General features: G+C 43.0%; 1 protein-coding gene across 7 annotated transcripts in view; it reads right to left on the reverse strand.

Moving 5' to 3' along the window:
- The window catches only part of LYST (lysosomal trafficking regulator), a 346449-nt gene that overhangs the window by 185613 nt on the left and 137013 nt on the right, over positions 1–23823 (reverse strand). For 6 of the 7 annotated variants that reach the window (XM_085887393.1, XM_085887392.1, XM_085887391.1 and 3 more), the window contains 8 exons: positions 15622–15775; positions 9581–9754; positions 8092–8255; positions 6748–6938; positions 5542–5784; positions 4287–4460; positions 3199–3243; positions 2124–2276 (listed from right to left, as the gene is read on the reverse strand). In XM_085887393.1, the coding sequence (XP_085743519.1) occupies positions 2124–2276; positions 3199–3243; positions 4287–4460; positions 5542–5784; positions 6748–6938; positions 8092–8255; positions 9581–9754; positions 15622–15775 (1298 nt within the window). The remainder of the gene's footprint in view (positions 1–2123; positions 2277–3198; positions 3244–4286; positions 4461–5541; positions 5785–6747; positions 6939–8091; positions 8256–9580; positions 9755–15621; positions 15776–23823) is intronic. The other variant, XM_085887395.1, reaches the window with a different exon arrangement.

Below are 23823 nucleotides of genomic sequence, written 5' to 3' on the forward strand. Positions count from 1 at the left end.
GTGACATTCGTTTGATGGTTTTGGAGACTCAAAAACCCACTTGGACAAAGCAGATGTTTATTCTTCACTGTTAGAAATCGTTAAATTGGAGCTTCAAACGGCACTGGAGTTTGATCGATGCTCAGCCATTTACAATAACTATTTTGCTATTTTGATCCAATATGTTGTATTGAATCAAACAGGTGGGTAAATATGAATAGAGTCAGATATAAAGTATAACATCGCTCACATCGATGGAAATTAGAGTAAAATTGAAAAAAAATTAAAATATTTGTTTGTTGAAATATAGAGACAGATATAAAACTAGAAAACGTCACAAAATGCAAACCCCGTCCGTATCCGCTTTGTACGCGAACGAAACTTTTTACGAAAACGACAGTTAAAAGAAATTGTGAGAGTATGGAGAGCACAAATGAATAAAATGTACAATGAAGGTTTGTTCAATATTTGATGACCAAAAGCTTACTTGGTAAGAATGTTCCTGACTGGACAGACACACTGAAGCTCAAATGATAAATAAAGGAAGAAAAATGGAAGCTATTAAAGACTGGAACGGCACTTTTCAACATCACGACATCGACCGATGTGCTTCCGCCCACATTATTATACGTACTTGCACCAAGTTTGATTTAAATCCTCACGGCTGTTCTCAAGCATCACATTGTTACCTGACATGACCTTTGACCTCTTGATGCCGACGTCTAATCAGTCCAGCTTTGCATTATCACGGATGGATGGCTGCATGGACGGACGGACAACCCAAAAACATCATGCCTCTGGAGACTTAATTGGAGGAGTCATAAAAATGGGGCGTCTCACGCTGCGGCGCGATAAATAAGGGCTTTTTCTCTTGTCACTATCACCGCCCTTTTACATTTTGACCGAATTATTTAATTCATTTCTCCATCATCTCATCATAAAGGTTTGTTGAATATTTGATGACAAAAGCTCAAATGGTTAAAAAAAAAGAGAAAAAGAAAATAAAGTTATGGCCTGGACATACAGACGGGTAGGGACAGAGACAGGAGATGAATGCAAACATGCGTGCACGAACACACCAAAACAAGAAAACATACCATCCCGATAATATAACTGCCGAGACGAGAGCGGACGAGAGCGGAGCGGACTGATGGAACTCAACCAGGTGCACGGAGGGATGAGTGCAGGACAAGCTGAGTATGTGTGAAATGCTCAACAGATTATCGGATTCAATTTGTAAGCAAACATGAACCCAACAAACCTGAAAAAAGGGGCAATACCCCTGGGCACTCACTTGGTGGAATAATGATACTGAGGAAGAAGTCAACGTGGGATGGAATCAGCAAAATGTACCAATGAACCAATGTTATAGCAAATACCTATTTTGGGGAGCAACCACACCACACCCCACACCCCGCCCCCACCCATAAATCCCCTTCGACCCCTATTTTATAAATAGTGTGAACAAACTTTGGTATATCACGTTGATGAAGGTTGTGGTCAAGTTTCATCAAAATCCAATGTGTAGTTTCAGAGAAGTTGGAAGTATTTGTGGACGGACGGACGGACAGACGGACGACGCACCATCCCATAAGCTCCCCGGAATTACGTTCCAGGTGAGCTAAAAATAAGGACGTCATGCTCACGTATGACCTGACGATCCCATTGAGCATGAACATAGACAACAAAGCCTTGTGACCGGACTTCGTTCTCAGGAACAAAAATGAAAAGACAGAATTGCTGATCGAGACATCAGTACCCAGCGATTTTGGTTTAAATAATGCGGAAATCAAGAAAATAATCAAATACTAGGACCTCAAAAATGAGATCAAGACATCTTGGAAGATAAAGAGCATCAAAATTGCAAAGGCCGTCTCCCGCTCCGCATGGGGGTGTGCGAAAGATGACATATACTGTGTGCTGTATATGTCATTTCCTGTGCTGTATTAACGGAGAAAAGTCTGCCATATCTACCGAATAAACAGCCAGGAAACATGGCACCACAAGCAAAGTCAAATTAACGAGGTCTGATTTGATTGCAACTCACTATGCATACTCACGAGCGTGCCTAGTTGCTCTAAACAAATAAATTATTCAGCACTTGCAAAGCCACTGCTAACGGACGGTATATTCTGAAGGCTCACCTGTGCACGAGCCCACACACGCCACGCACTCAGCATGCTACCGAGGAGTTCGACGTCCTGAATGACAGCGTGCGTTTCTGGGTACAACTCAAAGCAAGAACGCTCGGGGTTCCAGCTGAGCACACTGCAATCACAGGCCGCATCCAGCAACACCTGCCACAAAGCACAATCATCACAGAGAGTCAACTCGTCGCAGACATAATGGTCACATGACATTATCATCAACTGGTTAATACCAATCCTTTCACAATGCTTCCTTTCATTTTTAAACGCAATGTGCGACAGCGACTTCAACCGAGCCAGATTAATTAATTATCATAGTCGACAGGGTTAGAAAGGAAACTACAAAAATAAAACTCGATATCATTCACTCATTACCGATTGCAAGTAATGATTTATTCATTACCCGACTTCAATTATCATGCCCTTTAGCAAACAAACTGGCCCACATTAGAGATCACTGTGGAACGCGAACTCGGCACAACCCCTTTAAAGAATGTCGGTGACGAGTTATTCTGCTGTACATTCATGTACATCGATAATGGATGCATTCCATGTCCAAATGAACTCCACACCCAATTCCACGGCAATCTTTAACGAGTCTTGTACGTGCCATTCCATTGTAACACTATAGAGATCAAATCCTTTATGACCATGCTGTTAGTCGCAAAAGGTTGAACAACTTCGCTGCTCAGGTTCCAGGTCACGCTAACATTCTTCAATTTAATCAGGTAACCATCTTAACTGTACCTTCAAGACTGCATGCACCCTCGACCTTTGCTTCGATTAGTTGGCATGCATTTTCAATCCTGAATGCTACACTTGGAACAAAAGGAGGTGGACTTGGAGACTCGAAGCCCTGTAACTTTTAAGACATGCCAGAGGGAACTGAAATTAAAAAAAAATTAAACATGATATATACACCAAAAAAAACATGAGAACGGCACTCGGGACTCGGGAGAGAGCATATCTCCACCAGGCTGAGCAGTTTACATTTTGTATCCCACCGACAGACCGAATCTACATCTGGATCTTCATCAAAATCAAATCCATTGGTCCGTGTCACACATCCAACCTGTCCAAGTTTCATCCGAATCCGTCCACAGCTTTTTGATATATCCTGCTCACAGACAGACAGACATACAGACAAGCAGGTGAAAATATAACCTCCATCCACGTTCGGTGGCGGAAGTAATGAAAAGTGTTGGCAAGGGGTTGGCATCCATGTACTTGCACAACAAATTCAAAAGGACCTCTTACAAAGACGACTCGATATGCAGTGGTATGCCGTTAGCACTCGGCAAATCTCATATTTAATATACAGGAAGAAATTACACCCTTTATATGTCCAACATGGGGAAAGTACCATCACCACTGAAACAAAGACCGGCAAGATGCTTTTCATAACGGTAGAGTGAAGAATCTTGATTTATATATAAAGGTCGGTTGGATGTCTGAGGAATCTCTCTACAGTTCCTTGCAAATCATATGCTGTGCATCAAAGTTTTACAAAAAGCATTTCCAAATCGGTCAGGCCTTGGCACTATCGAGGAAAACGCCATCCCAGGCATTAAATCGTGACAGCCACGCATGGCTCGGCATCTTATAAACTCAATACTTTTTACACACTCGGGATTTATGCTGCCGTGATCGTTAATTCTTTTTGCATTAAAAAAACAGATATCTGCATCTTTGGAAATGTCTCTCGTTAAAAACCCGACACATCTAATTGCATTTTAAAATTATGAACTAGTTGCAAAATGTTCCATCGTGTGCACCAAACAATTTCAATTGATAGACTAACATTGCGTACAACAGAGCAGGCCTTCATTCATTACCAGTCTCAAAGTAACAAGCGATTAAAACAATTATTCCCATAATCATGGGGGAGGAGGGAGAAAGAAGGAGAGATGGAGACGGAGACGGGGAGAGAGGGAGACAGGGAGACAGGGAGACAGGGAGACAGGGAGAGAGAGAACGGTGCGCATGATCTAAAAAAAAAATTCTGCATCTCCCAAATTACTCTCACCCCAATAATACGACTTAAAGAAGGAAGTTTCACTCATCACAGAAATGCAAGCAATACAATACAATCATGATTGCATCACAACAAACACAAACATTATCCTTGTGGCCATGCAGTTCCAGGATTGGAAGACCAACCTTGAGAACATGGAAGCCAACGAAAGCTCTTGGCTTTCCAAGCACTTGAAAAAGCATCGCATGACCACGGTCGGCTGTGAGCTCATTCCAGCGACGCTGGTGTCGTTTAGCTAGGCTGAGCACTGACTGCAAGGCACAGGCTTGAGCCTCCTCACTTGTGCACAGCTCAACTACCTGCCAGGTGGGTCAAAAGATAACACCGCATGCCAAATCGACAACCCTGCTTGCTGGTCAGAACATTAAATTTCATCACCAATTCCACATGTTTTATAGAATGGGTCACAAAAGCAATATTTTAATGACCAAATAAGACATAAATAAACAAACAATGCAGATATATTTAAAAACTTGAGGACATAAAACACCTTACACCATGCATTCTTTCAAAAAAGGACATGGGAAGAGTCTTTTAAACTCTCACTTTGTGTTTCTCAACACGATCTATGTTTGTTTTATTCGTGAACCTTGCATGACAGGTGTGATTGTTACCATACGAAGCCAATGGGTCAAACACAACGGTTAATTGCAGACGACGCTCCGCTGAGATGCGTTTTTCATTGCCATCGAGGTTTATCGATTCATTTGCGCAATTACAAACCTTCTGCCAACTCCTCTCAGAGAAAATGACAATTTTGGAACAATCTTTGAAAAAAAATGATGCATAACAGCATTATATCGATTCTCATCGTTACTCTGCCCTCAGGGATGAGATGGCCTGAATATTTTTTCCCAAGTGATGCTAAACTGAAGGTTTTTGAAAGTGTCAAAAAGGCGATTTGTGTTCAACTGTGGTCAAGTATATAATTCAATTGAAATAAAATAAAGATTTTAAAGGTTGTCGAAAAAAAACCAAACAACTTTTTTTCGGAAGTTTACCGCCGTTGATGCAGCATCTTTACACCACCTTATTTAACACGTTACACATCAGTTCTTCCTGCCTGTTGTGTGTGTCCTTTATGACATTCTTAAAAAAACTAAGTTTCCAGTTTGGAATGATTTCCAATTCTGTTTGACCGCATGTACGGTCGGGCCAAATACAGAGCCAAAGTACTGCTAAATGGCAGGTTTGTATTCCGATTCATGTTCAAAATATAACATTCAATTGAAATTTCGTTTTTTTGAGAATAAAGTGACGTTTGAAGAAAAAGACAGACAGACCAACAGATACAGAGACAGAAGTGAACCAATTGCTTAATCCCGCTTTTCGCTTCGCGTGCATGGGGGTAATGAGAAACAGATATAACTGAGAACTCACTCGAGCAAAGAGAAAGATGAAAGCTCCTATGCATCCAACATTGTACAAGCTGGCTTGCAGTCCCTGATGCACTCTTGGATACAGAGATACCAGTACAGATTTTCCTGCAACAAGTGAAACATCACGTGGGATTGGTGGTTGGCGGTACGAAGACGATCGCCTTTGCCCTCGACCAGGTGAGGGATATTCGTATATCGTGTATGTCGCCGGCACACCAGGAGAATAAGTGAGGCAGACCGAGGCCTGGAGGACACAGCGGATAAAATCACATTCAACCATATGGAGTAAGAAGATATCAGCACACCAGTTCACCTCACACAAACATGCTTTGCTTTATAATGTTGGACAGTGAATGTTGGAGGGACACTTAAAGCAAAGTGAAGTCGATGGTGCGCCATCGCATATCCCCGTGCTTCCCACATTCAGCAAAGTTGAAAGATGGCAAAACGATCCACCAGGACTGACCCAAATATCCAATTTTGAGTTAAAACAAATTGCCATTTTGACCCCTGTGACTCAGCCTTCACCCACTGGGGTATGGAGGCGGGGGTCAAATGGCAAAAATGGTTTCATATTTCATGTGTCCCCCAATGTTGATTGCACACACAGCACAAGGTTTCATTAAAAAAGTGCCTGTAAATGCATTTTTCAGAATTTGACCTTTTGACCCCACCCCAGGGGGCGGGGCCAAAATGATCTTGTCTTGTGCTGTCTTGCTATATGGTGATCATAACTACCAAGTTTGGTGAATTTCTGCCCACCGTTTAGGAGGAGATGGTGTGTCAGACACAGACAAAACGGACAAACAGACACACAGACAGATAAAGCTGATTACAATATCCCAAGTTATTTGTAAAGAGCATGGAGATGATAATATTGTTGTTCTTCATTGTATTTCAAAAGGGACAAAATGCTATTGCCCATACAAATACTATCAAGTGAGACGTCAACATTACTGGATAACAAAATAAACGGATACAAGACAAGTTCAAGAGTCAAACAGCAAGGGATGCTTTGAAAGTTACTTGAGGCGATGGTTAAACATTCGGCAATCACTGAAGCAATGGTATAAACTTTAAAAATAAATATATAAATTAATATATAAATAAATCACTTTATCTGAAGGATACAACTTTTGGAATTCCTCAAAGTGAAAATCTTAAAATCACAAGCACACGTGACAGAACAGTGCATCCAGAAACTCACCCTGAGGGATGACAGGTTCAGGCCTTGACCCCTGATCAGCAGGTCCTGAAGCTGACCAGTTCGCAAAATATCCAAATCCGCATATCTTGTATACAATGGAGGCGGCACCCCCAGCTTGCAAGGTAACACAGAACGAAGGTCAGGTCCACAGGAGTAAAGATGGAATGCCGACAAGGAGTCCAGCACAGCATCTGGTAAGGGGTTGCCAGAAAGAAGAGGTGGAAGTAATTGAGGGAAGAAGGAAGATGGGATTTTCGTTGGTTTTCATGAAGTGTCGAAGTTGTGTTTTAGTTTGGAAAATTATAATTGTTTAGGTTAGTTTAGTTGGTCGATGTCCAACGCAAAATTAAGTCGCAAATGATGATAGGAAACTAGCCTCACTCTTGTGAGATGTTCTGGTTTCTTTTTCTGATGTGATAAAAATCTTTCCAAATTTCAAAACTGTCTGTCGTCTGTGCTATCGCTCACTGAGAGTTGTACGAATGAACTCCCACGGAGTATGTTCACAATTCGAACTTGTTAAAATTGTACACGCTGCTTCCTTGCTTGATGTTCAACATTTAAAAAGGATAGAGCACAGACAAATAACCATAAGTTGTTCTGCACGAATCTTCAGGATTGGAAACAGACGAACAACAGCAGGAAGTACAACAGCAGGAGGTACAACAGCAGGAAGTACAACAGCAGGAAGTACAACAGCAGGAAGTACAATAGCAGGAAGTACAACAGCAGGAAGTACAACAGCAGGAAGGACAACAGCAGGAAGGACAACAGCAGGAAGGACAACAGCAGGAAGGACAACAGCAGGAAGGACAACAGGAAGTACAGCAAGAGGAAGAACCTCCAATGCGATTAAACAATTTGGGGAATTATTGGGATTGCTTGGAAAACAGGACATGGAATACCTTAGTATGGCAGATCCACATCTGCCTTCTATCAGTGCAGTCAATGCATAACAAGGCATGGTATGGTGTGATGTGGTGTGGCATGGGATAAAGAACAGGTATCCCAAGTCTTGGAAATGTGGAGAATGAGTTTTGTGAAATGCATTGTTCCAAGACTATTAGCAGAGTCTATATGACGTGTTGCATTGATTATTACAAGCATGACAACAAACACGACAAAATTTGTAAGGATCTGGGGATGCAATATGCGAGGAATGGCAGAGAATCCTACCCAGAATTTATCAATACTTGGGAGTAGATGCTAATGAAAAGGGTCAAGGCTACAATTAGGTAAAGGAGGTACTTGCAAGATATAAAATGGCCATAGAGTAGGATCATGCACATGATTAGAACAGCCAAAGCAATCGCCAAATAACGATCGAGAAGAGAAAATTCATACCATTAAAAACCAGGAGGTTTCCCAAACTCCATGAGCAACCGAAGTGATCAACATCCTCCTGGGAAGCCACCGAATGACCAACGAAACAGGTCTTTAACTTATCCGAAGGTAGTCCAGCTTTGCGTGAAAGCTGAGTGGCAAAATCCAAAGCCACTTCTGAATTCCTGCAGTGAAAATAAAGCATGTTAACCTTCCTATGGGCTTACTGTGAGCAGCATTTTGCACATACAGTTGGACTGTTCTTTGCTACATCACTGTGGCAACCATTCCTCAATGTACTGGTGTGTCAGAAATCAAGAGCAAATACTATCCACCAAAGCTTTCACAAGAATAAGTTCTCAATGTAGCATGTGGGGATTGAGAGGTGGAGGGGGAAGAGGGGGGATAAAAGGAATAACACCTTTAAGATAAGGAAAAAGGAAGAGCTGAGATGACAAGGCAATTTTTTACTTGTAGCGTCGTCAGGATGTGGAATCACAAGAGTAGAAAGGAATGTGGTGGGAGTTCATCAATATAAATAACATGTCAAGTATTTAGATAGAGCAACAATGCTACAATGGTGTTTGATACAGAATGATGTATTTATGGTGACGCACAAACACATTGGTGTACAGTATTGTGCATGACCATTCGGAAAAACAAACCAACAACATGAAGGTGAGTTTTGGCAACTCAGGTTTATTGTAGTTGATAAACAACGAACCCTCAAGCATGCTGAAATTGATTAACACTGAACTCCGGCATGCCGGGTGTAGCTCACATAATCATGTTCCCGACGTGCCGCGAGTCGAGTAATTGTTGCAACTGTTGCTTCCAATAAATAAATCGATGTCGATTTTTATGTCGCATCTAAATTCCACGCACTCCAAAACAGAATGTGAGACAGAGAGGGGGAGAGAGAGAGAGGGGAGTGAGAGGGGGCGAGAGGGAGCGAGAGGGAGAGAGAGAGAGAGAGTGAGAGCGATAGATCGAGAGAGATAGAGAGATGTGAGGTGATGAATGGATCATAGTCCAGAGCGAACCATGAGCCAAATGAGTCGGTGAGTGTGGATTGCACTTCACGCCAGTCTTGTGATAGCTGGGTGGGTCCAAGAGACCGTCCCCGCCTCCGCTTCCCCTCAATCCCACCCCACTCCATTATAGTTGCGGGGTAATTAGTTGCATGCAACTCTGTCAAAAAAAACCTCAACTGATTCACAAATTACCTCTAACATAGAGGTCATCCATCTGCCTGATCTGTCATCGGCACTGTTAGTGTACACTTTGTGGTAATCTCTCAGAGGTACTAATGGCACATTGGATTGGGCATTAAACGTAACAAAAGTAAAGCAAACACACACAAGCATGTTTTCCATATTAAAACTTTCATAGAGATGGGATGTTCGAAAAAGTGTAAGCATGCCAAGGCTGTCATGTAAATACCATCAGGGGCACTGCAGTAAAACTGCTAACTGTACCACAAAATACCTCACCTTCAAGAATAGCTCACCTGCGGCCATCAATCCAAACGGCAAGGCGCCCGTGGGCATTGCGTTTGCCTTCGTTCCGCTGCCGATAGCTGAGAGCCATGTGATGCCATTGGCTGGGTGCCAGAACACCCTCACGCGATTCGGCCTGCGCCAATAGATCAGCCTTTTTTCCATCTCCAGGATCAACCACAACCCTGAAACCGCATCACCGATACAAGTAATCACAAGAACCCCACTCCCATACATGGAACCTCAACTTCATATTTACTCCATCGTCGATTTAAGGCTTTACTTTCTTGCACCAACAAAAGAAGCCAACTTAAAATTGGGAAGAGATGTTTACAATGGCTTATTATAATCACAACTTGTTGCTCGTCAATTAACTTGTATTATAAAGATCAGAAAACCACAACATTGATTTTAATCAAAAAACAAATAAGTGCAGGACAAAAAGGACATGAACAAGCAGGAACTCATCTGTGGAAATCAATTAAATAATTGTGTGCATTTGTGTATGATAAAACAAAGGGCCTTCAACTTTACGCTGGATGTTTGTTTTATTCTTGACAAAAGAAGATATAAAGAACGATTTCCTGCACTTACTTTTACTTGTCAAAGACATCCGTCAGTGGAAAGAGCAATCAGAGATTGCAGACCCTCGCCAGGACTTGTTTTGTGTGGTGTTTGTGTAGTTTTGTGTGGTGTACTTTGTGTGGTGTTTGTGTGCCGGTGTGTTACATAATTAATAAGAGGCATAATTAGAACTGCCGCTTTATTACTGCTGGCAGTAATGACCGGGTACCAAGATAGTCCCGCTTTGATTGAACACCTGACCCTGACCCATGACCTTTTCATTATTATTCAATTGAATTGAAAATGGGATTAAAATAAATTCAATTCAAATCAAATGGAAGATCAAATCGGTACAGTCCTGCATTGGAGTCATCAGAAGGAACCGAAACAGGCAAAAAGAAAAGATGGAGTCATCAGGAGGAACCTGGATAGGATTCAAATTTCAACTGCTACTCCTCTACCCTCAAACCCATACAAGCACAGCCAAGTGAGCCTTTTTCAATATATATATATATATATATATATATATATATATATATATATATATATATATATATATATATATATATATATATATATATATATATATATATATATAATAAAAAAAGAACCGCGATCAAAAAAAATTAACTCAATAATTCTGGCTGCCAGACCATATGTGCGATCAAGTTGAAATTTAAAACAAGTATTCCCGATCACTTCTAGATCATAAATGTGAAGTTTGGTGTCGATTGATTTAGCGGTTCAGGAGAAAACATTATTTAATATCTTTCTTCGATCCAAAATGACTGCCAAACCATATGACCCATCAATTATTCCTCAACACAATTGTACACCCAAGGCTAAGGGAACATTTCTGTGAAGCTTCCCCTCAATCTGTCCAGCCATAATGGAGAAGATTTTTATAGGTTTTCGGGTAAATCCAATATGGCTGCCAAACCACGTTACCTTTGACATCATGTGTGACCCTTTTGTTCCTCATGGATAGGCAGTCATACATGTAAAGTTTCACCACCATCTGTTCAGCCACTTCAGAGAAAAGGATTTTTGAAGGTCTTTTTTAATTTTTTTAGGGTACCCAGTCAAATGGACTGGGTAACCTATTGTTTTTCTTCTGTTTATTTCTTATTTTTCTTCCGCCGGCAATTTGCGGGTTCTTTCGCTTTAAAAATCACTTTCTCAGGAACGCTAAGTCCGATCGACACGAAATTTTCACCATAGTATGCATCTTTTTTGATAGCAAAATTAATTGATAATTGTGACGTCATAGGTCACGTGGTACGGGCACCATCTTGAAAAAAACGATAAACTTTGGACCTCTGTATCTCTGAAACCGTGCAATGGAAAAATTTTTCGCTTCATACATTTTAATGAACTCCCCATCAGGAACACGGGTCATTTTTCCTGACGTCATCAGTGAAGCGGTATCCCGGTGAAAATTCGTCAAGTATAACGCTGCATAGGAAAAATCTGAAATTTCTTGAGCCTCATCTACACAATTCACTGCAGAAAAAAACATATTATGACATCATAGGTGACTTGATTCGGCAGCCATCTTGATTTGAATTTTTTTTTAATCTTCTTCTCCAGAACGGCTGGACAGTTTGAGGCGAAATGTTACACACATTCCCCATGACGTCCTTTTTCAAGTTTGTTAATTTCTTATTGATAGGTCACATGGTTTGTTGGCCATTTTGAATTTACCCTAAAACCTTAAAACATCTTCTCCAGAACGGCTGGTCAGATCAAGGGGAAGCTTCACATACGTATTGTTCACGAGTAGTGAATATAAGTTTGTTAATTTCTTATTGATAGGTCACATGGTTTGGCAGCCATGTTGGATTCAAGAAAATATTAAATAATGTTTTCTCTGGAACTGCTTCATCTATCGAAGCGAAAATTTGCAACTATCATCTACCATCGTGTATGCACGCATGGTAAAAATTAAGACGTCACAAGTCACTTGATTTGGCGGACATCTTGGATGGAAAAACGCACCTTATCCGATTAACACGAAACTTCACACACGTATTCCACTACAGGATTGGAGGCAGAATGTAAATTTATGATGTCATAGGTCACATGGTTTGTCAGCCATCTTGGATTGAAAATTAATAAATTTTTAAAATCTTCTTCTCCAGAACGGCTGGACAGATTGAGGCAAAAATTTACACACACTTTCCCCCAAGACATCCTTTCACAAGTTTGTTAATTTCTAATTGATAGGTCACATGGTTTGGCGGCCAGATTGAATTTACCCTAAAACCTTCAAACATCTTCTCCAGAATGGCTTGTCAGATCAAGAGGAAACTTCACATACGTATTGTTCATGAGGAGTGAATATAAGTTTGTTAATGAATAATTGATAGGTCACATGGTTTGGCAGCCATGATGGATTTAAGAAAAATATTAAATAATGTTTTCTCTGGAACTGCTTAATCTATCGAAAGGAAAACGTGCAACTATCGTCTTCCATCATGTCTGCATACATGGTAAAAATTATAACGTCAGATGTCACATTGTTTGGCAGCCAACTTAAATAGAAAAACGCACCTTATCCGATTAACACGAAACTTAACACATGTGTTCCACTACACGATTGGAAGCAGAATGTAAATTTATGATGTCATAGGTCACATGGTTCGTCAGCCATTTTGGATTGAAAATTAATAAATAAATAAAATTCATAAATGTAAAAAAATCTTCTCCAGAATGGCTGGACAGATTGAGGCAAAAATTCACACACACTTCCCCCAAGACATCCTTTCACAAGTTTGTTAATTTCTAATTGATAGGTCACATGGTTTGGTGGCCATGTTGAATTTACCCTGGAACATTCAAACATCCTCTTCTCCAGAACGGCTGGTCAGATCAAGGGGAAGCTTCACATACGTATTTGCACACGAGTGGAGAATATGTTTGTTAATTTATAATTGATAGGTCACATGGTTTGGCAGCCATGTTGGATTCAAGAATTATATTAAATAAATGTTTTCTCTGGAACCACATAACCTATCGGAGCGAAACTTGGCAACTATAATTTACCCCTATGCCTGCAAATACGGTTCATTTCTAATTGATAGGTCACATGGTTTGGTGGCCATATTGAATTTACCCAAAAACCTTCAAACATCTTCTACAGAATTGCTCAACAGATCAAGGGGAAACTTCACAAAAGTATTGCTCAAGGGAAGTGAATATAAGTTTGTTCATGAATAATTGATTTATCACATTGTTTGGCAGCTATGTTGGATTAAAGAATATTAAATATTGTTTTCTCTGGAACCACTTATCCTATCGATGCGAAACTTTGCGACTATCATTTAAGTCTCATGTTGTATTAGTAGGGCAGATAACAGCAATTTTTGAGAGGAATCGTGCAAATGATGATACAAGCATCAAATTTGGCACATTTGTTCTCCAGGGGATTCGAATCAAATCTTCCTGATTGGCCATTTGAAAATCCAAATTTTTTAAAATTTGAAAAAAAAAAAAACCTTCAAAAAAGTCAAGATCACGAATGAATGTTGGATGCTGGCTGAGATTGGTGAATGTTTTGGAAACATCATCAAAGACGTTCCAAGTCTGCCATGCAGTTTTCTTCGCTTTACCGCGGAAGGCAGACACGACGTCACATCCAGTGAACGCATGGAGGTATGGGATCCCTCCAGCTTTCTCAAGCCCTTTTGCAGAAACTACCTCATGGACTGAAATCCATCGTGCCTTGGCTCCTTGGCTAAAGGCAATCCACATGTTCTCAAGACCTAGTTCCTGTAAGGATGGCAGTACAGATATTGCCATGACTAGTACGTCCGTGTCATTAGCCTGAATGATAATGGACTTGCTACCATCCGTCGTTGCATCCCTGGCGTATACAAATATTCGAGTGTCAGCTTCTTCATGACAACATGGAGACACAGCATCCAGTGACTTCCTTGTGTTGCTAATGGCATCTTCTCCTTTTGTGACAATGACTGTGCTTGTCGTCTGTGCTTCACACATCTTTTCCGCAAGGAAGTGAAACAGCTCAGTCTTGTTGCTGTCATCTCGAAGAAAGCATCTCCAGTTACTTGGGGTCTTACTGGTTCCTGTCACTCTTCTTCTGATTCCTTGCCCCCTTTCCGACCTTGCCTCGGACTTCAGACTTGACTTCTTGTACACATCAAACACTATGTCCACCCTCTCATACCTGGCACCATAGGATTCCACCTTTGGGATGATGTCTTCTTCAGCATAGTCATCAAATATCTTTGAAGTGCGTGGAGGTAGGGCATTGATAAGTGCTGAGCCATCAATGATGACTGCATCTCCCCTTGGTTCTCTGTCTGGTATGTTCACTTACGCTTCAAGAATTTCAGCCAGCTGTGACTTCAAATTTTTTTGAAGTTTTTTATTTTTTTCAAATTTTGGATTTTCAAATGGCCAATCGGGCAGATTTGATCAGAAGGCCCTGCAGAACAGAAATACCAAATTTGATACTTGTATCATAATTTGCACGGTTTTTCTACTATCTACTGCACTATATGAAAGGCGGACGTCTGGGTACCCGGTCATCACTGCCAACAGTTATAAAGTGGCAGTTCTAGTTATTTTTATTTTAACAATATGGCTGCTGAATCACATTACCAATAACGTCATCAAATGTACTTTCTGTGGACCGTTTTATCCCAAGATGACCCTCAAAAATTTTCATAATGGTCAGATGTAGCGTTCTACCAATGCAATGACATTATAACGAAAGCACCGATGAGGCCATAAAAAATAATCACTTATTCCCCATGAGGAGGACTTGCCGTCTGCCAAGTTTCAATTTTTTCCTTGGTGCAGTTTCAGAGCTGGAGGTCCAAAGCTTTTCCAACATGGCTGCCATACCACGTGACCGATGATGTCATATTATCATTTAAACATTCTACATGAGTAGTCGCACCTTTGGTGAAAATTTTGTCTCAATCAGACAAGCGGTTGCGGAGAAAAACAGGAACGTTCTGTGTGGACAAACAAACAAACGGACCCAAACACAACACCTCCTTCGGCAAGGGTAACGAGAACGGCACTCGGTGGAGCACATACCTTTGCCAAGCTAAACAGTATAAAATTTTGGATCTCATTGATTGGTGAGGTGACAAGAACAAGCTGATTTTGGTTCAGATCCAGCCTATCACCCACCTAGTTTCGTCATAACTAGTGTGCAACTTTTTGACATATCATGCTATATACAGTATGGTGAAGAATTACTTTTAAAAAATTCTCAGATTCAGAACCGGATCTTCAGCAAAATCGAATCAACTTGTCCGTGTCACATCCAATCTGTCCACCAAGTTTCGTCAGAATCTGTCCTTAACTTTTTGAGATGTAGTGCTACATAACATTTTTGGCCCCATCTCTCAATGGCTTCTTTGGCAATACCCCCCCCCCCCACCACCAAACTCCACCCATCCCCCAAGCACTGTCATAATCATAATCTTCGAATAATCAAACTACAACTCACCTGAAAACTAGCAGTCCATATGCTGGCTCCGCCCATACCTGCAGCATTAGACAGCGAGAGCCAATCGAGATCAGATGGACAGAACAATTGGTGGGGAGTCGATCTCCACTCCGTACCGGCAGAGGATAATCGATCACGACTACCCGCTCACCTTCTGCCAGCACATAATCACCAGCAAAAATCAAGTCATCGGCTTACGGAAAGTGATCAACAACTTGGGGCTTTAGGCAACAGGAAAGTTGCAGAGAGGATCCGACTCGATCAGGTATGCACACAGTATGTCTGCAGGAACTGAGCAGGTTTTTGAACATTTTGAACAATATCAATGCAATTTTAGAGGTGAACACTACATGAGAGCACATGAAGCATTTCAAAATCGAACTTTGGCTATTCAACCAAAAGCATTAAAATAGATATTATTTGGAGGGATTGCACATGACATCCTGTAACTTTCACAAATAAGCTCTCGGTGATTTGTCAATAAAAAAACGCCCTCAATGTATGTCAGTGCATATCAAAATTTATAAGGGAAAGTTGTCTTAAATTGCATTAAAGAAAGAGAAAATTTATAAGGGAAAGTTGTCTTAAATTGCATTAAAGAAAGAGAAAATTTACAAGGGAAAGTTGTCTTAAATTGCATTAAAGAAAGAAAAAAAAAAGATGGTGTGCAGAATAGGGAGGCAGAAAATCACAACAGCACCACGAGAAGAGGGCCCAACACGATGAAACATCCTTCACCTGCTTTGGCCGGTAACTCCATAATCCTATCTGTGATTGGCAGTTAGCTAATATGGCTCTCATTTTGATAAAATGGAAAGTGGATGGGGTGTGGGGAGGGGGGGGAGGTGTGGGAGAAACTTTAACAGCAAAGCTGTGTAGCTGCTCAAGAGTTAAATACAAAACATGATTCCATAGCAAACACGACAATTTATGTACGTGCATACATTTGCACCGAATGAAAATCGTGGGCACATTGGTTCCAGGACAATATCATGGCACATCAATAAGGGAAACAAAAATCGATTTCATGGCAGTCAGCCTCGACACGATCTGCAACGGGACATGAGCACGTTAACGCTCCCATCGTCAAGACCCGAACACCGCTGCACTCGCTCAACCTTCATCCGTCTTACTTTATGTTGTGAAACTTTGTTTGCTGATCATGGGTTAGAAAAGCAAATTGGATCTTTCAAATACATACTGGTTAGCCTTCCCCACATAAAAAGCAAAATAATTTCATCTCTTATTGCTGCAAAATGAACCATCTTCAACTCACCTTATCTGCCAGATTGCAAGCAGGTCTCCAAGTTCACGACTAAACGGTCACAAATACGACAAGATTTTTGGCAATGTGCCTACAAATGTATACCTGATCATACATACTTGTATAAAAAAATACCTGGTTGCCAAGGGGGCACATCTATATCTATATATATATCTATATCTATATCTATATCTATATCTATATCTATATCTATATCTATATCTATATCTATATCTATATCTATATCTATATCTATATCTATATCTATATCTATATATATATCTATATATATATCTATATATATATATATATCTATATCTATATATATATCTATATCTATATCTATATCTATATCTATATCTATATCTATATCTATATCTATATCTATATCTATATCTATATCTATATCTATATCTATATCTATATCTATATATATATCTATATATATATATATATATATCTATATATATATATATATATATATATATATATATATATATATATATATATATATATATATATATATATATATATATATATATATTGTTGCGGGCCGGGCGTCGGCGACGAGCCCGACTGCCAGGTGGAGCAGTTGAGTCGGCTCCGCCAATCACCCGGAGTTTAGTTCGTATCTTTTCGGAAAACTCCGAAAAGTACGGGTCCCTTATCGGACGGTGAAGCGTCAATATTTCTACCACATGGTACAGGGTTATTTGCCAATTTTCAAAATACCTAGATATCCACGTGGCGATTTATCAAGTCTCCACACCCTTGACGGCACCCACACGGAACGAGCCGCTAGCGTACTCGAACCGTGTGTGACCCAAGCGGATGGTCACCGAGATCCGTCGGTCCCAAATGTCCCCTTACGGCAAAACAACGGCCTTGTTAATTTTCCAACACGCAGCACGCTAAGCCAATGGAAGGAAGGACACGAACGAGCTGATACATTTCACAAATGGGGATATTTTACAATAATAATTGGTGGGGGGGGTGGAGGGGGGAGCACGCAAGGAGCAGAGTTATCCGATTATAAGATATGAAATGCAATGTACAAGGAAAAGCACTTATCCAGTTTCTACTTAAGGACGGGGCCCCAGACACACACACACAGATACCCCCAAAGAAACTGGACCTTCCCGCCTCGTGCGGTCTTCGCCGAGACGAGCGACCCAGACCAGCGTCGCGATGCGGTCCGCAGAACCAGGCGCCAGCGAGTCGCCTCGGATCCACGCGACGCAGTCGGTCCCAGACCCAGACAGACGCGAACTTGAGCAGACTGGACGCGCACTCGACAGACTGGAGGCGCACTCGAGAGACTGGACGTGCACTCGAGAGACGACGCAAGGGTGCGATGCAGTCAGCGCCCAAAAACCAGACTGAAGCGCTTTGAGCCGACGGACGCAAGCATTCGTTGATCCTTCCTCGTTTTCGGGCGCCCCGTCACTCCAGCGTGGCCAATCTGTTAGTGGTCGACTGTCGGCAACCTCCTCGCATTCCCTGGATTGGGTGAGAGTGGCGTCAGGTCCTCATGACTCCGCCCACGTACGTACTGACACGCACGCAGGCAATGGTGCCGGTTGAGGATGGTGGGAGGAAGCGAGGTGAAGGCGTGTTGTTGTTATTATAAGGGGTGTAAAAATCCTAACTATTAAAATAACGCACAGCGCAAGTACATTTAATTCCCATTAGACAAGGGAGGGACCCTAACTAGAAACACATACTTACCAAAATAACTGAGCTATAGGACCTGTATGTTTGTGTGCACAAGGCTTCCAGATTCGCAACACTACCCCCTCCCCTTTTTACAGACTCGTCCCGAGTCGTCAAATTTGCGTGACCAGCATGTGTAAGTTTTCCCCTAGTCCATTTTACCTATGGATCCCTGAGTGAAGACATTCTTCCATACATGTCCCAAAAATAAATAACCTAATGCGCTGCGTAACGAACTAACAAACTCATCCAGACAACTTAACTAAAATTGCCAGCGCCAAGACAACAACAGGTGGGTTAAACTTATTTACACTAACCATGGCCCAGGAGCTATCATCTGTGGGAAAAAGGCATGGCGATGTCAACAGTTGGTGTGTGGGTGAGTGCTCCACAGCTGAAGGTCAGTCATCCTCAGGGCCTGCTCAAAAGGTCCCCCTCGAGTGTTTCTTTCAGTGAACCTTTTTCTCTCTTCCTTTCATAGCCTCAGCTGCTGGAGGAAACTCACCCTAACACGGCATGCCATATGCAGTCTCACAGGCCATTTGAAGAGGTAGCCAGGCTGCTCAATGCAGTCTCTGGCTCATTGAAATGAATGGATGGAGATGTAAAACACACAAAAAAAATGGACGCAAGAACACAAGAACGATGCACGGGCTGCACCAATGCAGTCTCCGTGTGCGGCTGCCTGCAGGGCAGTCCTTGCAAAGACTGGATGATCCTGGCGCACATGGTTGAGTTGGTGACACAGGGACAAATGCAAATGCAGACCAGGCGATGCAGCACAAGCAGGCCGGCATGGTCTGCGAGTTTCTGTGGAGAGAGTGCGGTGGTGCCGGCTGCTCCGAAAGTGGGCTCGGACCTACCCTACTGTCTCCCCCCAACCTATTGCCTTTGACCATCTGTCCATACCGACTCCCTTAATTTGCAACAATGAACACACAATTTAGGCCCATTTTATTTTATTTATTTATTTATTTATTTTCTTCTTACAATTTCGTCTCCCTAACCCCCTTTATCCTCTTTGTCCGGCTAACTAATCTTGTCCATGATCTAACCTACTCCCATCCCCTAAAATCCTTTTCTGGAGGGGAATAGGGAGAGACTAGCGTCCTGTCTCGAGGCCCAACAAAGCCTCAGAATGGCCTCCTAGAGTTAAGCAATCGAACCCAAGGTAGGTCCAGCAGCCTACTGAGAGCGAAGGGATGGATGGTGTGAAGGGGTACATCTAACTATCCTACTTTTTATTAACTTTAAACTACCCCGGGGCTTTCCAAAATGCCTGTCACTTAAACCATGGGTTCAAAGAAGTCTGAAGACGACGATGGTTCACAAGCGGTATTTGACAATGCAGATTGTTTCAGAAGTCAAGGATGAGACAATGTGATAATGTTTGACCAAGTTATAAAAATGATTAACATGATGTGGTACGAGTGACAGGTTATTAGCTGCAAAATGTCGAAAACCCGGTTTCCTTCAATAACTTTAAAAATTTGACCTTTGCATAACCTTTAAAGGTCACAAAACAATGTTGTGGATATTAAAATAAGGAAACAGGATACGTGCTATAGCTTATTGGAGTTAGTTCGTCGAAGAAGGTCGAAAACCCGGTTCGATTCCCACAACTTTGAAAATTTGACCTTTGTGAACTTTAAAGGTCAAAGGTCAAGGATTATGACCTTTGGTGCAAAACTTCCTCTGGAACATTCCAGGAACAATATAACGTCATATAGGCTATATGGCATTTCACACTCCTCGGATTATCCATACTTTGATGAAATCAGCGTAAAACAAACTTGAAAGGGGCGCCACGGGCAAGGTGTTCGAGATAGAGAGAAATGGTTTCAAGACTTTAGGTGGGGAATGACCTCAAGATTATGCATAAAAAATATTATCATCCCAGCTCTCAAAGTTTGGGTGGTCGTCTGATTCTTATGTCAAAATTCGAAATTTTCGAAGTTCATGACCTTGTGACCTTGACCTTGGGACTAAAATGAAAAATCGAGCTCCGTGGGGCTATGCAGGTGCCATTGGGCTAACCAAATACCGAAACCCCTGCCAGATTCGACAACCCTCTCGGAGAAGATGGATTTTTATGTCAAAATCGCAATTTTCTAAGTTTGTGACCTTGTGACCTTGACACGAAAATGAAAAATCGAGCTCCGTGGGGCTATGCAGGTGCCAATGGGCGAACCAAATTCCAAAACCCCTGTCAGATTCGACAAAACCCCAAGGAGAAGATGCAAATTAAAATCGGCTACCCCCTAAAAACACATGTTTTTTGGGCGTGGCTCTGCCCATAATGGGCGGACCACGCCCATTTTCAGGAAAACACAACGAGATCATGATATAAACCTCGCACCAAAATTTCATCAGGATCGGATCAAAATCCATGGAGCTATGCTCGGGACAAACAGACAGACAGACACAACAATAACAAATATAGTGGTTACTTATATTTTTCGTGAAAATATTTTTTCGTGAACTAACAACCATGATTCCCATCGTCTGTGTTGGTGTCGATTATAAATTTTGGCCTAGCCCTCAAATTTTCACTCGTGCCCTTGCACAATTTCGTGGCTGGGCAGCGTGGCTCACTTGGCAGGGATTCCCCCTCTGCCGGACTCTATCTATGGCACCCCCGGGCCCTGAGGCTGTCTCCGAGCCTATCTGCTCCCTATGAACAAGGGGGGTTGCCATTCCTGGCATTGCCCCCCTTCCATGCCCACGTGGCATCTTTGGTGTTCCGGGTCCCATACCGCGGGTCGCCCATGCCCAGTACACTATCCCGGTCCCTTGGACCCTTGGCCTACTCTGGCCACCTACTTTGGTGCCCGGGGTGCCCTGTAATCGATACTCACCTTTCAAAGCCACGCTCCCAGCTGGTCGTTGACTCCTGCACCCCTCCAAATGGGTTTCATGCCTTCATACACCACCAACAACAGAACGACCTCCATTTGGTAGATTTAACTAACCCGCTAACTAACATTAAACTGACCCCATGGTCACTTGGGTGGGAATCACTCCTCCCCCCACTCATTCATTCGCACCATGCATTCCACATTCACACATTCGGGCCCGCTGACCCACATTCACTCTTCACACATCTTTTACTCTTCTTTTCCAATTCACTCTACCTATGTTCCCCTAACTATCTCGTGCTCCCTCGTGTCCCTTACATGAATGCACGTTCCGTTTAATTTACGTAGCTAAGCTACGTCCCCACTACACATTCCATGTCTGTCCATGTCTTCTAGAAAAACCCAAAGATCCATTCTCTAAATCTATCCTAAAATCCCTCTAACTAACCCATTCCACGGGCTCCATGAGGAACAACTCATGTCCCCATGAAGCCGGTCTAACTAATGCTAACCCTTCCCACCAAGTAGTGCTTCGTTTGCCCAATCTCAGACGCTTGCCACATCCTGTCTGGGGCCGTGTACTCGGAGCGAGGCTTTTTTTTTTCCTCTGCAGCACCATGGTGGCGGTTTACGGCTTGCCTGTTCGTCCCTATGGGCGATACCGAAGTCCCCTCCGGTGACCGATCCGTGCAGCCATGACATCACCCTGCCAATTACCACAAGCGCTCGCTTTCAGGGAATTCCCCATGGGGGACTGCGTGCGCTATTTCCCCGGCATTCGTTTTGCGAGATTCCCGCCGAAGACATCACTCGCGCACCGGGCCTGCACTGTTTCCCGTGCAGGCCAGCACGCGCGCATTGTCCCGGAAACCCGCTCCACGCATTCTGCGAACAGAACACGCGGCATGCAGCACGTGATGCCCCGCACACGCGCCCACGTGGGAACCCACGTATTCCAAATTCCCCCAACACTCACCGCCATTTTAGCCGTCCACGCGGGCCGGCTTGTGTCCGACGTGGAATGTTTCCGGGCCGGATCGCGAAGACGCGCGCGTGCAGGCCGTGCGCGAAATGCGCCATGGACCTCGTACGAGCCGTCGCGCCAACCCGGCGTGGTAACCAAATTAACCCTTTGCGGCCCTCCAGGCTCGCCATTCGTGTCTCTCCTCTGGGTCCGTCCGTCCATATGCACGCACACCATGTTACTCATGCACGCCATGAGACCCTCACTATACGCACGTTTAAACACACTCATACCACTCATTCTCTTTACCACACACACTTTACTACCACCGGGGCAATCACGTCGGGGATTCGTGCTACCACAAGGGGTCCCGGGATCCCTTTACCCCCCAAGCTCCGCGTGCACCCGTTAACATCACTCACCCCCTCAACCTCGATCGGCCCGATCGGACTCACCCCGTCGCGATCATACCGTCTCCCTTTCTTCCTGGAAGAGGCTATCCTGCTGCTCGCATTGGGTCACGATACATTTCCCCAGCTCAACCTCATTGTCCCTCGCTAACTCTATGTGTGTGTGTTCGTCAACTACTTTATTTACTTCATTCTCCACCTCTGCTGATTCCCGTGTCTCTGTTTTCATTTCCGTTGTCTCTTTTAATTTTTTTAAATTCCTGCGTTTCTGACTCTGTTAATTCTTCCATCGTCCCCTCGCGTTCATTAGTTTCCTCCTTTGTCTCTTTTGTTTTCTGAGTCCCCGTCACCTCCTTTGATTCTTCCACCGTTCCCTCATGTCTCACCCTACACGTCTCGGTCTCCCCATCAATTACGACGTCGCTCGTCCCGACCTCACCCGTCTCCATCGCGGGCCGGACACATTGCACAATCCGTGTCGGTTCGGTGTCTCCGCTACGTGGTGCTGCCATTTTGTCGCTCATGGTCCGCATATCGCCACTCACCTCCTTCGTGCCCGCCTGCAGGCTCAACCCCATTGCCTGCATTTCCCCTCGCTGCGTTTACATATCACCCCTGATGCTTTGCGCGCTCGCATCCATTTTCTCCCTCCATACTCGCATATCATCCCTCATCTGTGTCACCATCTCCATTAATTGTTTCATCTTCTCCATACACTGCTGCGCAGTCTCTTGCCCTGGGTGCCGCCACTGCCAATGATTAGTGAGAGGGTTGAAATAATAAAAACAACCAGATGAACGGCATTGCCGCTTTTCCCAACCTTCTGGTAAGGGTTTCTCCTGCATGAGGGTGTCCTGGACCATGGGTTCATCTACACGACTACCACCCACCTGCCTCAGCTAGTCTTGGCAAGACATGTTGCATGTTGGGAACAAAATTTAATGTGCTCGTAATTTGGGGGAACAGGGGGGGGGTTCACTCCGTACACCCCTG

The sequence above is a fragment of the Eptatretus burgeri genome, chromosome 7 (assembly GCF_056783735.1).
Source record: "Eptatretus burgeri isolate ZD-2024b chromosome 7, Ebu_testis_v1, whole genome shotgun sequence".
Classification (NCBI taxonomy): Eukaryota; Metazoa; Chordata; class Myxini; order Myxiniformes; family Myxinidae; genus Eptatretus; species Eptatretus burgeri.